The 14,988-nt window shown below is 40.4% G+C and overlaps 1 protein-coding gene across 3 annotated transcripts in view; it reads right to left on the bottom strand.

Moving 5' to 3' along the window:
* Positions 1-7,265: 7,265 nt before the first annotated feature.
* Positions 7,266-14,988, bottom strand: part of GAS7 (growth arrest specific 7) — a 280,930-nt gene continuing 273,207 nt past the window's right edge. For all 3 annotated transcript variants that reach the window (XM_020965897.2, XM_020965899.2, XM_020965898.2), the window contains exon 14: positions 7,266-14,822. In XM_020965897.2, the coding sequence (XP_020821556.1) occupies positions 14,709-14,822 (114 nt within the window). In that variant the 3' untranslated portion in view covers positions 7,266-14,708. The remainder of the gene's footprint in view (positions 14,823-14,988) is intronic.

Raw genomic sequence — 14,988 nt, 5'->3', positions numbered from 1 at the left:
TATTACCTTTCTTAGTGAGTGATATAATTTGCACTATTGGTTTTTTTTGGAGGGGGGGAGTAGGCTTCACTATTCTGTTAAGTTTTTTTTTCTTGTTTTAAAGGTTCAATTACATGGACATTGACTATCAATAGGTATTGAGTGTGTTAATTTGGAGGCTCAGGAAAGTTGTGCCATTGAAGGGAGTGGTAATTACCTTTTCTTAAAAGATTCCTCCCTAATAAGTGTTTTTCAAATAGTTAATTAACTTCCTAAAGGGAAGGGGGGGAGGTATTTCATATAAAACTAGATATATACAAAACTAGATACATACAAAATACAAGGTGGTATTTTTTTTTTGTGGGTGATGAGAGCATTAGGATATGGGGAGATAAGGAAAAGTCTCATGTAGCAAATGCAGTTTAAGCTAAATTTTGAAGGAAACCAGGAATTCTAAAAAAAAATTAAGAGGTCAGTAGAGAGTTCATTAAAGGCAGGGGAGACAGCCTGTGCAAAGACAGAGACTAGAGAGACTGAGTGTCCTGCGTGAGGAACAGCAAGGACGTCAGTTGAATCCAAGACTGTGTGTGGCAGAGTAATGTGTAAGGATGTGTAAGTTGGAGTCAGGTTGTGAAAGTCTTCAAGTGCCAAATGGAGGAATTTGAATTAAATCCTAGAAGTAATAGGAAACCACCAGTTTTATCAAGCAGGGGAATGACAAAGTATTGGACCTGTGCTTTAGAAAATCATTTTATCAGATAAGTGGAGAACAGACTGTAGGAGACTTGAAACATCTTAATTTTGTAAGAATAGGGAGCACAAAGTCTAACATTGCTCCCATTTTCTGTTAAAGGCAAAACTGAACACACATAGAAATTCTGAGACAACGCAATATCTAGGGACTGAAGGAGGAGGGAGATGCCTGTTCATTGACCATTTGGTGAGCACATATGAATCACAGGGATATGGGCTATTTATTTGGAATTTTGCCTATGTGCTAATATGGGGGAGATTATTTTCCATGGGACTTGAAACCTTAGGTCCTGTGGACCTCAGTCAAATAGCTAATTCACCCCAGGTTTGTGTAACCACAGCCCAAAGCCACTATTTGCTTTTAATTCCATTAAAGGCTCAGGCCTTCAGCAGCAGTGTCAGAAGTTGATTCACTGAGCTGGGTTGGGAGTGCTGTGCAGAGAGACGGGATAATTGGTCCCAAGGTTTCAACTAGTACCTCTACAGGGACCATGTGACTTTGTATGTCTGAACCCTAGGGCCCAAGAAGCTCTTTGTGATTCTCTAAATCATAGCAATGGAGAAAGGGAAGGTTCTGCTGGTGTGTGCTTGGTAGGCCAATATACAGCTATCACTTTGACATCCACATTCATTTAGACCCCAATAGAGATAGCCAATTACCTTGCGGCCAAATGTCTAGGGATGACAGTGACCCCTAACCCACTGGCCCTACTTCCAGCCTGACTCCTGGAGGCATCATCTGGGGGAGCAATTCTTATAAAGATCTTACCAGGTGTTTATCTCCATAGGTGCTGAGCCTTACCTCTTTGGCAGCCACAGTTACTGAAGGGTCAAAAATGATTTTTTTTTTTGCTCCGAAGTCTTTGGCGCTGTTAAATTATCCAGCATCAGAAATAAATATGATTTCATCAAAGAAAGTACGTACTAAGAAAGTACATTGCCACCTGCTTTGTGGCTGCACCCCAAGGACCACTTGACCTTTCCATTTATCTTGCAGCTGAACCTTCCTATATGTGTTGTGTCCTCCTATTAGCACAGAGCCTTGCACATAGTAGCTATTCAATTAATTTTTATTGTTGTTGTTGATTTATTGAGCTTCTTACTGGGATAAAATACCATCTGGTGGCAAGTACACTCACAGAATTGGATCACTGGAAGGGACTTCAGAGGTCATCTAATCTAACTTGTAACTAAATAATAATTCTGCCTCTACTTGAAAACTTCCAGGGTCCCTGTCCCCTCAGGGTCACAGCTCTGCTTTAGGGACTCTATACAGGAGAAGAGGGGAAAAGGGTCAGGATTACAGGATTTAAAGCAATACCTGGCCCAACCACCTTATTTTTTTTCTTGATGGTATTTTATTTTTTCCCCAATCACATGTCAAGACAATTTTTAGCATTCATTTTTACAAGACTTTGGGTTCCAAATTTTTCTCCTTGCCTCCCCTCTCCTCTTCCTAAAATGGTAGGCAATTTGATGCAGGTTACACATGTGCTATCATGTAAAACATATTTCCATATTAATCACTACATATATATACATGTATGTGTGTGTATATACATATATGCATATGTGTATGTGTATATATATGTATACACACACACACACACACACACACACACACATATATATATATTATATATATATATATTACCACTTGTGGCCCATGCAAGGATTTTGGGCAGCCTGTGAAAAAATATAGAGAATGTAACTATGGCTCAGGGCATCCTCAGGCCCCAAGGCTGTCATTCTCAGGCAGAGCTAATAGGGCTCATTGGCCTTTTAAGAATAAGTGACTAAGAAGCTTAGTACCCTTGTGCAGGCCTGATACACACACACACACACACACACACACACACACACACACACACACACACACTTATTTACTTTGGTGAGGCAGTCAGGGTTAAGCGACTTGCCCAGGGTCGCACAGCCACACAGCTAGTGTCAAGTGTCTGAGGCCGATTTGAATTCAGGTCCTCCTGACTCCAGGGTTGGTGCTCTGTCAACCTAACTGCCCCTGAGTCATTCATAGTTGATCAGCTACAATGTTTTCCTGGTTCTGCTCATTTTACTTTGCATTAGTTTGTACAAGTCTTTCCAGATTTTTCTGAAATCTGCCTGTTCATCATTTCTTATTACACAATAGTATTCCATTCCATTCATATACCACAGCTTGTTCAGCCATTCCCCACTTGATGGGCATCCCCTCAATTTCCAATATTTTGTCACCATGAAAAGGGGTATTATAAATGTTTTTGCATGTATAGGTCTTTTTCCCTTTCTCATGATCTCTTTGGGATACAGATCAAGTAGTGGTATTGCCAGATCAAAGGGTATGCACAATTTTATAGTGCTTTGGGCATAGTTCCAAATTGCTCTCCAGAATGGTTAGGTCAGTTCATAACTCCACCAACAGTGCATTAGTGTCCCAATTTTCCCACATCTTCTCCAACATCTATCATTTTCCTTTTTTGTCATATTAGCCAGTCTGATAGGTGTGAGATGGCACCTCAGACTGGTTTTAATTTGCATTTCTCTAATCAGAAGTGATTTAGAGGGGCAGCTAGGTGGTGCAGTGGATAGAGCTCTGGCCTTGGAATCAGGATGACTTGAGTTCAAATCTGGCCTCAGGCACTTGACACTTACTAGCTGTGTGACCCTGGGCAAGTCACTTAACCCTGATTGCCTCACCAAAAAAACAAAAACAAAAACAATATACCTATAGATAGCTTTGATTTTTTCATTTGAAAACTGTCTGTTCATATCCTTTGACCACTTATCAGTTGGGGAATGGCTTATATTCTTATAAACTTGACTCAGTTCTCCATATATTTGAGAAATGAGGCCTTTATCAGAGACACTTGTTGTGAAGATTGTTTCCCAGCATTTTGCTTTCCTTCTGATCTTGGTTGCATTGGTTTTGTTTTTGCAAAAGCTTTTTAATTTAATATAATCAAAAGTATCTATTTTACATTTTGTAATGCTTTCTTTGCCTTGTTTGGTCATGAACCTGTAACTCACCTAACTTCCCCTTTAAGGATTTGGATGCTATGCCATTTGGCGCATACATATTTAGTATTGGTATTGCTTCATTGTATATGGTATATTTTAGCAAGATGTAGTTTCCTTCCCTATCTCTTTTAATTAGGTCTATTTTTGCTTCTGCTCTGTCTGAGATCAGGATGGCTACCCCTGCTTTTTTTTTTTAACTTCAGCTGACATGTAATAGATTCTGCTCCAGCCTCTTACCTTTACTCTGTGTGTGTCTCTTTGCTTCAGGTGTGTTTCTTGTAAACAACATATTATAGGATTCTGGTTTTTGATCCCCTCTTCTAACCACTTCTGTTTTATGGGAGAGTTCATCCCATTCACATTCAGTTATTACTATGTATTTCCCTCCGTCCTATTTTTCCTCCTGTTTGTCCTCTCTCTCCTTTCACCCTTTCTCTCCTTGACAGTGTTTGTTTATGTCTACCACCTTCCCTGGTCTGCCTTCTCTCCTATCAGTCCCGCTGTCCCATTTTACTTGATCTCCTCCCCTCCTACTTTTCTGTAAAATGGATTTCTTTATTTAACTGATTGTGTATATTATTCCCTCTTTGAGCCAGTACTAATGAGAGTAAGGTTCAAGTGATGCCCAATGTCCACTCTCTGAAATTCGCCTTATACCTGTACCTCTCCCTATATATATTCTTTCTAACTGTACTATTAGTGGAGCAATTTTTAAGAATTACAAATATAAGCTAGGTGGCACAGTGGAAAAAGCAGTGGCCCTGGAGTCAGGAGCACCTGAGTCCAAATCCAGTCTTAGACCAGACACTTGACACTTGCTAGCTGTGTGACCCTGGACAAGTCACTTAACCCCAATTGCCTTGCCAAAAAAAAAAAATAACAAATACCATCTTCTCATGTAGGGATGTAAACAGTTCAGCTCCACTGAATCCTTTATGGCCCCCCCCCCCTTTTTGCCTTTTTAAGCTTCTCTTGGGTCTTGATATTGGAGATCAAATTTTTTGTTCAATTCTGGTCTTCTCCTTATGAAAGCCTGAAATTCTTCTGTTTCATTGAATGACCATTTTTTTTTCTTTCTAAGTAGTATGCTTAATTTCACCAGGTAAGTGATTCTTGGTTGTAGTCCTAGCTCCTTTGCCTGCCAGAATATCATGTTCCATTCCCTCTGACCCTTTAACGTACTAGCTGCTAAGTCCTATGTAATCCTGATTGTGGCTCCCCAACCTCATTTTAAGGACTCCAGGATGCCACAGAGGCCAAATTAGCAAGGGAGTTCGAAGTAGTATGTCACTGAGTGAACATGCAAAAACGTGATTGTCCTAAAACACTCAACTAATTTCCCTTTGCTCTGATCAGGAGTTCAGAGAGGAGGTGACTGAGAAGAAGACAGAAGATTTCCATGGAATAGTGGGAAGAAAACTTAGAATCGGATCTCCATTAAAGCCTGGTTCTGCCATTTTCTAGTGTATGATCTTGAACAAGCCAGGGAAGCACTATGCTATGGTGGAAAGAAGGTTGAGTTTGAAGTGCAAGGATCTAGGTTCAAATTCTGGCTCTGCCATTTACAGAATCTTCCCATTTCAGAATTGGAAAGAATCTCAATACCCACCTAGTCTAAAGCATATGAGTTACTTACCTGTATGACCTTGGGCATGTTATTTAAAATTCTTTGGACCTCAACTTCCTCCTCAAAATGAGGGGATTGAACTAGATAATGCCTAAGGTTCCTTCTAATTCTAGTATTCGTTGATCCCTGGACTCTATCTCAGATTGTTGAAAATTCTCTAAATTTTTTTGAGGTTCTCCCTCTTTTTGGCTATCAGTCCCAGGGAGGAAAGTTCTTATAACTGGTGGGTCTTTTCTCCAACCATGGGTCTAGTGTCCCAGAAAGATTCAGGGAGGTTGCGGTGTTGGTGTAGGTGACTAGGTCTCTCTTCCTGTTGGGGGCACATCCATTTCCAGATTATGTCACTCTCACTCTCATCTCAGCCCTTTTCTTATCTGGCTGGTGGCAGCAAGTCAGAAGATCTGCGCCGAATCAGTAGAGGGTGGGTAAGGAGTTCTGGGCTAAAGCTGAGGATGAAGAATGAAGCCAAGACATTGGAAGAAGAAATCAAGGTCTAAGTAGAAGCAGGAGGAAAGATGTGAAGGGGTTGGGAAGGGCCAGAGAACAGTCAACAGCCCAGGGCTTCCTGACCATTCAGCCTTACCATAGGAAAGGAGGGAGTTGAGGAAGGAAGTTTGTAGAGAAGAGTGACCCACATGGGAGATGAAAGGACCAGAGTTAAGGCTTCTAGGATTGGAATCTGTGGCCCAGGCAAAATTCGTTGGACCCTAATCTTTTGCTGATTGATATATGCTCTGAGGAAACTGAGCTATACTAGGAGTACATATACAGACAGCTGTGTTGATGCTGTTGGGAGTCATGACCTAGAAGTTTATTTGAAAACCTGCATAAACATCTTCTATCCAAGGGAAAGTTTATGTTCCTTAGGCAAACAAGTTGTTGAAAATGATGTATTATGAACGTGTTTGTTAAGTCTGTGCTTGGATCATAAACTCTTCTCAAAACCCCAAGATAATTTCAACTTCTGAGATTACTCTGCCCAGGAAATAACCACTTGAGTCTCCTTCTTCTGGCCTCCCTGTGGTAAAAATCCACATCTCCCTGGTGTGGTCTAGCTGCAGCACAATCTGCTTACAGCCCTGATTATTAATTGGACACACTCTTTGATTCACACTGCCTACTTTATCCCTTTCTTTCTCCATTCCTGCCCTGGACTGTATATAGATCAGGGGACATAGGGATGGCTGACCCTCTCTCACTCCAGTCTACTACAAGGCTCCTCAGGCAAAGGACATGAGAAATCTGAGATTGACGCAGAAGACCTCTGGAAAAGCCTTCTCTGCTGGGCAGAGTCCCTTGCACATTATTACTATTTATTACTGGGCCTGCATTGCTATAAAGAATTCCCCATGAAGAACTCCCTCTACTAATGCAGATGGCCTACTGCTCTGAAATTCATAGGTTTAAAAAAATTGCCTACAGCACTGAGGGGTTAAGTGTCTTGCCTAGGGCCACACCACCAATTTGTGTGGTGGCAGGATTCAAATCCAGGCCTTGCTGACCCTGAGGCCTGCTCTTATTCATTGCACCACCACATTGCCTTGTTATACCTTGCACATGGCAGTATGCACTTAATAAACTGAATGAATTGAAGGGGTAAGAACAAAACAGGATAGGAGATAAATAGGTCAGGAGACTTAAAGGAGGGAGTTGAGGAAGGAAGTTTGTAGAGAAGAGTGACCCACATGGGAGATGAAAGAAAGCTGAAGGTCATATGGAGGGGAAGGAGACTACAGGAGATCAGGATGGGATGACCTCTTGTATTGGTGGAACTACGCAGTTAGTTGGGCTTGCCCTTCAAATCCCTTGGTGAGATGTATTGGGGAGAAATGACTGCCAAGTCGGGGGACAGGAGAAAGAAAAGGCTCCAGAAAGAACCCCACAACTGGAATATGTGTCTCTGTACAGTTTATTTTACATGGAATGACTCTAAGCATCTGAAGTGTATACACCAACTTGCAGAAAAATATAAAGAAATAGAGTTTAAGTTCATGAAAATGCTTTATAATAATACAGAACAATTATATATAACAAATTCAGAATTAAAACCCTTTAAACATTTAATTCTTCAGCCTTAATACACACTAATGCCATTATGGGAAGAAAAACAAGTTACAGGTTCCAAAGAGATCAGAGTTGCAACAGTGTTACTTATAAATTATATTACATCAATTATATTTACCAATCTATGAAGCCAAAGAGGATGGAAAGATATAGAATGTGAAGTAAACACATTCATACCAGAATGAGTAATGCTGGCAGGAGACACAGCTTTTTAACTTTAAAAACGTATAAAGTATTTAGCAAAAGTTACAGAAAACAGACCAAACAAGCAAGTTTATTTTGTTAGAAAATTCCACTTTGATACTGGAAGGCAGTACGCTCATGTCTCCGGAATGACTGCCTCCCATCCAGCATTGATCCTGAGGGGGAGGAAGGTATAGAATCACTGGAAAAATGGAAAGAGTTGCACCCTGGGGACATTGCCTCCTGCCAGCAGCTGTAAATGCTCACTTTACTGACTTCCCTTCCCTCATTTCAGTTCCTTACTCCCCACTAGTGTCTGCAGCAGAATTTCCCCTCAGTATCCCAAAGGAGGGGAGTGATGGTGGTGGTGATGAGTTGGAGGGAAAAAGAACTACATAGAGTTCTAAGGAAGTACCCCAGAGGTCACCCAATATGAACTCATTTAACAGACAGAACCACTAGTGTTAGATGAAGGATTCTTGGCATCAGTAGATACCAGATACCGGGTGGTGCCTATTATAAAACAAAACTAAATTAAACTATGTAAAGATGTGAGGAGACTTCTAGACAAGTCCCAGATGGTTCCCTCCAAATACTCCAGTGTGCTGGAATAGGTGAAATTACTTGCCCCAATATCATATAGCAAACTACCAGCAGAGATGGACCAAAATCCAAGACCCCCAAACCTCCAGAGTAAGCCACCTTCCACCAAGGCATGCGTAGGTGTCTCACTCCCCAACTACCAACCAATTTACAAGCACCCTTATGTCCCTGAATTCCTCATTTCACAATCTTGGTAATGATAGAAGGATTGCTTGAACTGAGAGCATTCAGGGGAATAACTCAACACCTCCTCTTATATGAAGGCTAAGGTAAGAGATATTAAGCTATCCTGACCATCCCCCAAGAAATAGCTCCCTACAGAAGCTCCTGAAAAGACAGACTGTTCCAAGTCCCAAAGCCTTAGGAAGGATGCTTTGGTTTCATTATCTGAATTATTTGTCCTCTAATACACATGCTGTGATTTAAATGAGGTGGTTTGCACTACACATGTATAGATAGAGGGAGGATGCACTGAACCTAACAGAAATTAAGCCAGATGGCAACCCGTGGAAAAGGCCTCCAAATTCCAATCCAGAACCCACTTGACTCCCTTGCCCTGTGCACTGTTCTTCTTGATTCTGAGTATACCAAATGTCCTGTGTTCCAGGTTGTCTTCCAGAAATCACTTTTCATTAAGGCCTAAAAGTATGATACAGATGAACATTTGGAAGGGAATGGGGTTATGTCAATCATTTTGAGTAATGTACAGGCCAGGATAGCTGTTGAGAAATCCTGAAGCGTAGAGAATTGTCTACATGAATTGTAGGTGTAGGGGTGGGTAGCTGAGTATAAATGGTTGTAAGCTGCCTGGTTTCTCTACCTCTTCAGAGATCTAGGTCTGGAGACTATAACTTTTCCTGCATGTACCACATAAGACACAGTAGGTAAAGACCTAGGGCTAGGTCCATTGGGTGGGTCCTGTTGAGGAGTCTACTCTATTACTGATAGCACTATGGGCTCATTATTCTGCCTCAGCTTGAATTCTAAGAAGACTATTGTTTTCAAACTTTTCAGATTTCAAAGATGAAATGGGTTTCCTTTCCTAAAACTTAGCCAGAAACTTTATAAAGACTGTGTCAGGTCAAAGATAGGGTGAAGGATCCCAGACATGGTTTGGCCATGTGTAAAGTAATTTACACAAAACTGGAAATGGTGCAATAAGGAGATAGTCTGGTTGGGTTCAACCCTCTTTTATATAGCTGAGGGCATTAGGGCTCACAGAGATGAAGAGATTTACTCAAAGTCACTCAATTGTTTTAAAGAAGTGGTTGGACAGGAACCCAGGTCTTCTAGTCCAATGCTTTTCCTACTAACCATGCTACCTTTGGTGTTCACTAAATGTCCTTCAGTGTTACTGATACAATCATAGTGATATAGAGACCCAACCGGCCAGGCATTATAGCATAGGTAGAAAGATACATAGTGCCATGAAACACATGAAAAAAAAAACTGGTTTTGGGTAAACCAATGTTATAGGCATTTTTGATTTCCTTTTATTATTTGGGACTCAATGGCATTCATTCTGCAAATTTTGGTTAACTAAAAGTCTATCCTAATATTAACCTCACATGATTGAAACATTTCCTATAGGATGTGATAATTTACTTACGTCCTTAAGCATTCCATAGATAAGAAGTCAGAGACAGAATCTCAACTGTCCCTTACTTCTTGGAGACTTATAAATCCTCCTCCTCTTCAATTAGCCTATTAGTGAATCCTCTAAATGTAGTTTAATCTGTAACCTGATTTAATATACTTATTGTTTGATGAAGTTTGTTTCCTATGGGGATGTGTGAGATTATGACTCTAAGTTTGTTCAATTTTTATGACATTAAAGGAATCTATTTTCCCTTCAACTTTTATGGCCTAAGAGGAAAATACAAGATTGCAATAAGCAAAATAATTATTTTTCTGTCATTCTGACATACTTTTTTTTTTTGCCTTCTCTATAATAAGCCTTGTCAGAATCCTCATGATTGTTCAGGTTTTTTCTGAGGCCTCAACTTATGTTCAAACCTAGGTTTTTACCTCTATAATTTCTGCATGGTGGTAAATAGATATCTGGTAGCAATTACTCACCACAAGAACTTGAAGAGGAGATATTTCTCCCTTAATACTAGAGATGGAAGTTCAAGAATAAAATGTAGCTCATGAGTACTGCTGTATTTGAAGATGAAGCATATTTACAACCAGAATGGATAGGCTAGAAATATCTGTAAAAATGAGCAGAAGATGGAGGGACCAGAAGCCAATATCCAATGCAAATCATCCCTTTAAAGAAACTAGGTAGGGCATTTTTCTTCCTGGAGGCAGGAGTATAGGAGAAGAATGATTGATAACAGGTATTGTAACCTTATCTTTCTTAAATGATGATGTAGCAAGTTAATATAATATACCTCTTAAAGCACTTAATTGTGCAAATTAATTAACTAGGGTCCTATTTACATTATTAAAATGAAGGCTACTCATTTGTTAGAAACAAAATAGTCTGTCATTCCTTAAAGCTCACAGAGGCCAGGGGAAAATGCAAATATATGAATTTCTGTGCTTGGACTTCCAAATTCCAATGAACTCAGGCTAAGCCAATACTTTCACTTGCTGACACCACTAACTGGGCATTTGATCTTAATTTTAAAAAACAATTCTTTTTCAAAATATAAATGTGAACAAAATAAATTCACAAATTTAGTAACTGTTCATGTTTGCTTCCCTTACTAACAAATGTTAGATTTTTAGCTCTAACAAAGAAGTGGCTACTTGTGACAAGGGCCCAAAAGATAAAACTAAGGGGATAAAGCATTGGTCAGTCAGTTAATAAAGTCTTGTCTTCACCTTCCTTTCCCTAACCCACCCCATTTAATTACACTGTCAATTTATATTAGGGATGTTGAAATCCTGATTATGAGTAATTAGGAAAAGAGAGTTATAAGTCATAACTTTTATCATCAGTGGATGTAAGGCTAGTCTGCTTCTAAAGGGGGAAAAATCAACTACAGGGTTGCTATGGCAACAGGACAATCCATGTTGAATGCCAGTGGCTTTGTTGGGGATTTATTGTTTGTTTTTTTTTTTTTTAACACATGAAGTATATCAATGTTCAGCATGTTCCATACAGAAGCTTTAGGAATACTGTTCTTTATCATTTGAAGAAAGATCCTGGTATACAATAGGTCCTCAGTAAACACTTGACTTATTTAGTATGCAAGAGTTCATAAGCTGCCCTCGGACAGCTCCATGGAGTTTGTGTTATTCATGTCCCTGAACACGCAAGCACCTTCATCTGATTCTAATAGCCTAAGTTTCTTCTACTTATGCAGCTTCAAAATACTTCAGTAAGATCTATGATGGGGCACTGTCTACAATGGTATGGATGGCAATCCATTCATGCCTGTTCAGGCTGTGTCTCTTACACTCAATCAAATCAAAAATTTTTAACAGATAGCAAACAAGAAGATCCTAATTCCAAGAAATCTACGCTGCTCATTCTGATTAAAGACATCCTTCTGTGAACAGTAATTCACATCTTTTGAAATAGACACTAAAACTTGGATGATGAATTGGAGGCAGGGTGAATGAAGCTGTCATTTTTTTTTGCAAATGACTGTTTTATTAGTCTGCAGAAGAATGGTTGAGCTTAACTGCCAGGATCTGAATCCACATTACTATGCTATCACAAGCTCTTGTGGCTTTTTTAGGAAGCAGAGCAGAACCTGCTTTGTGATGGTACACAAATGACCTGCCAGTACCTTGCGAGTAGGAAGAAAAGGAAGAAAAGGTATACTGATCCTGTACTGAGAGAAAAAAAAAACTTAGGTTCCCTAAAGACTAGAATGAAGGAGACTGAAATCAAGTCTCAATTCATTGGAATAACTGGATTAATAACAGTATTACTTATCCTTTGTTTAGCACTTGAAAAATATGTTAACATATATTTACTGAGCCAAAGGTGATTCTTCATCCACTCAGTCCCCTTCAACTCTGCTCTTCCAGCCTACCCACCTCTTATTTTGTAAAAAAAAAAAAAAAAAAAAAAAAAAAAGAAAGAAACCAAGGAACTACAATCATATGAGCAGTAGCTGGGTATCACTAATCACCCATTCTTCCTCATCTCTGTAGAACATCAAACCACTGTGATTCTGTTCACACTGCCAGCTTCCCAAAATTGACTTCCTCCCTAGGATCTTAATCAAAATAAAAAAGGTGACCACCTTCTTATTAGTTTAGTAGCTTAGCCATCTTCAAAAAACAAAACAAAACAAAACAAAAAAACAAAACCCAAAAAATGGTAAGAGGAGTGAGATACTCCATGCTCACATGCACTGTGCAGAAGGATTCACAGGACCCAACTAATGAAATACTGTGGCAGCCATGGCAGCCTGAAAGAAACAACCAGTAAAACCTTACATTCCTGCCCTAGGATGGGGTGGGTGGATACCATTTAAGTACAACTTACACAGATGCAAATTTAAGGTCATAAGCAGGGGACAGAAAATACCGGCAATCCTTAGATTGCCCTAGATCTACCACTAACTGTGATCCTTAATTTCTTTAGGCTTCAGAGTAAAACTATACACTTACTGCCTGTGTAAGTCCCCTGATCTCCCGGGGCCCCAGTTTCTTTATCTGTAAAATGAAGGGATTGGACCACATAGCTTCCTAGGTTCTTTCAAGCTCTAGATCTTTGATCCTATGGCAGGGTAGACTAGATATTACCAAAGTTCCTCCTAGCTCACAGAGTCTATGAAATCCAATGTATGAGCATTAAAATTTAATGGGTGTGCTCCCACCCTTAAATTATCACACTCAGACACACATATGATTTCAGGAGACTTCGAGGGGCTAATTTTCAGGGCTGCTGCTGTGGGAGAGATGTACAACATAAAAATGAGGAAGAAGGCATCTTACGTACTGAAGGTAGCAATGGCAAAAACATTCCAATCAATCCCTGGCCTTTTGGTTGTGATTTTGTTGGGAACTAGTTCACAGAACTAAAGGTTAAAAATGAGTAACTGAAAAGAGAAAAACAAACTTCGTATAGTGCCAGTTAAAGTATAAGGGGTAAGGAGAAGCAGCTAAAGAGAAGGGAAGCATCAGAACAGTTAGAATCATCACCAGGAAATCATAATGGGAGAGCCATGTCCTCTATTAAAGAAATTGGCAGGGTTGGGGCAGATTCCACAGGTGAGAAACACAGAGAGATTCCCCACTGAGAGTAAACTTTGAAGGATATTGTTATCAAAGATCTGGGTTGGAAAATGATAACCAGTACCTGGTAAGATGGCACAGGATGGCAAATGTGACCCAAGGGGCATTGCATAAGGGAGGGAGTCAAATACAGGATCCATATCATCACATCCTAAACCCAACATCTTGGACCTCAAAGCTTAAAATTCTCAATCACTTTGATGTAAGTAGATTCTGAATACTAGATTGAGAATGGTAAATATAAATGATGGTGTGAAGGGGAAGGATGCAGGCAATTCACACCCTGCCCCTGAGACCTGCTCCCAAACCACTGGAATGAGTAGGCTGAGACACTGAAAACTAAGGCCTTCCAAAAAGCTTCATATGGTGAGAATGGGCAATCTAAAATAAAAACAAAAATAAAACAAAAAAAAAAACTGGCCTGGGACTGTTGACTTGATATTTCCCAGAACAACAGAGCATGAGTATATAGATCCAAAGAATTGGGAAGCATTGTCCATGCAGAAAGAAAACAAAAACAAAAACATTTGTGGCAAATGGGAAGGGAAAAAGGGAACACTCAAAATTGGGACCAGTTTGCCTAATGAGGTAGTTCCACCATTATCACTGTAGGTTTTAAAAGAAGGGCAGGGTCTGTTTTTGTGATAAGAGAAGCAGGTGCTCCTTTCCAGTGTTCCCTCTTAGGCCCCAGCGGGTGATACTATGATGAAATGTTACAGAAGATGCCAATGGGAAGGGCTCCCAGTACCAGACAGGTCACAAAAAAAGGATTTGGATAGATATAGAAGGGATGTTCTATCTATGGGGGTACTTCCCACCACCCCAGTCCACTTCATTTTGGAGAAAGGGGTTGACAACCTCTCCTAGTTGTTAGACTCCATGGAGAGGAGGAGCCTTTAGGTTTGCTGAGGACTGGGCCCTTGTGACTCCTCAAGAATCACAAGCATGTTATACAGCTGGGTCTGAGTATGTTACATGAGTATAAACAAGAGTACTGCCATATTCCAGAAAATGAAGTCTTCAGTTTGCTCTCAGAACCGCACAGGACGGGGAGTTGGGGGCTCTAGTGATGGCAATAAAGGCAGGGGTGTATGTGTCTGCTTCTGAGTCTGGGGTGGGGAACGGAGACACTCCAACTACCTCACCAAACAGGACAATGGGTGGGATGGTAGCACAAATCCTTCCCAGCATGACAATAGGCCCCAAAGAAAGAGCCCCTTCTCCTGGTGGGATCCTCAAACCCCAACAATAAACCCATTCAAGGAATGACTCATTCAGTCTAGATTTCCATATCCACGGGTCGGATATCTCCAGTTTTGTGTTCTTTCACCCACAGCTCCCTGTCTTTAGCAGGATCCACTTTCCGCAGGAGTTGATCCACAGGTTCTACTGTCTAAAGAAGACAGAGAGGAAAGGACAGTCAGAGGTCAGGTTATGAGGAGAAGAGGCTAGGGGTCTCTTCTCTGTTAGAAGCCTGGTGTAGTAGAAAGAGCACTACTAGACTTGGAGTTGGGAGACCAGGGTTCAAACCTCAGCTCTAGTGCCTATTAGCTGTGTGA

The sequence above is a fragment of the Phascolarctos cinereus genome, unplaced genomic scaffold, assembly GCF_003287225.1.
Source record: "Phascolarctos cinereus isolate Bilbo 61053 unplaced genomic scaffold, phaCin_HiC Scaffold_5;HRSCAF=322, whole genome shotgun sequence".
NCBI classification, from domain to species: domain Eukaryota; kingdom Metazoa; phylum Chordata; class Mammalia; order Diprotodontia; family Phascolarctidae; genus Phascolarctos; species Phascolarctos cinereus.
The sequence above is the reverse complement of the archived record's forward strand: the minus strand, read 5'-3'. Positions and strand labels throughout refer to the sequence as shown.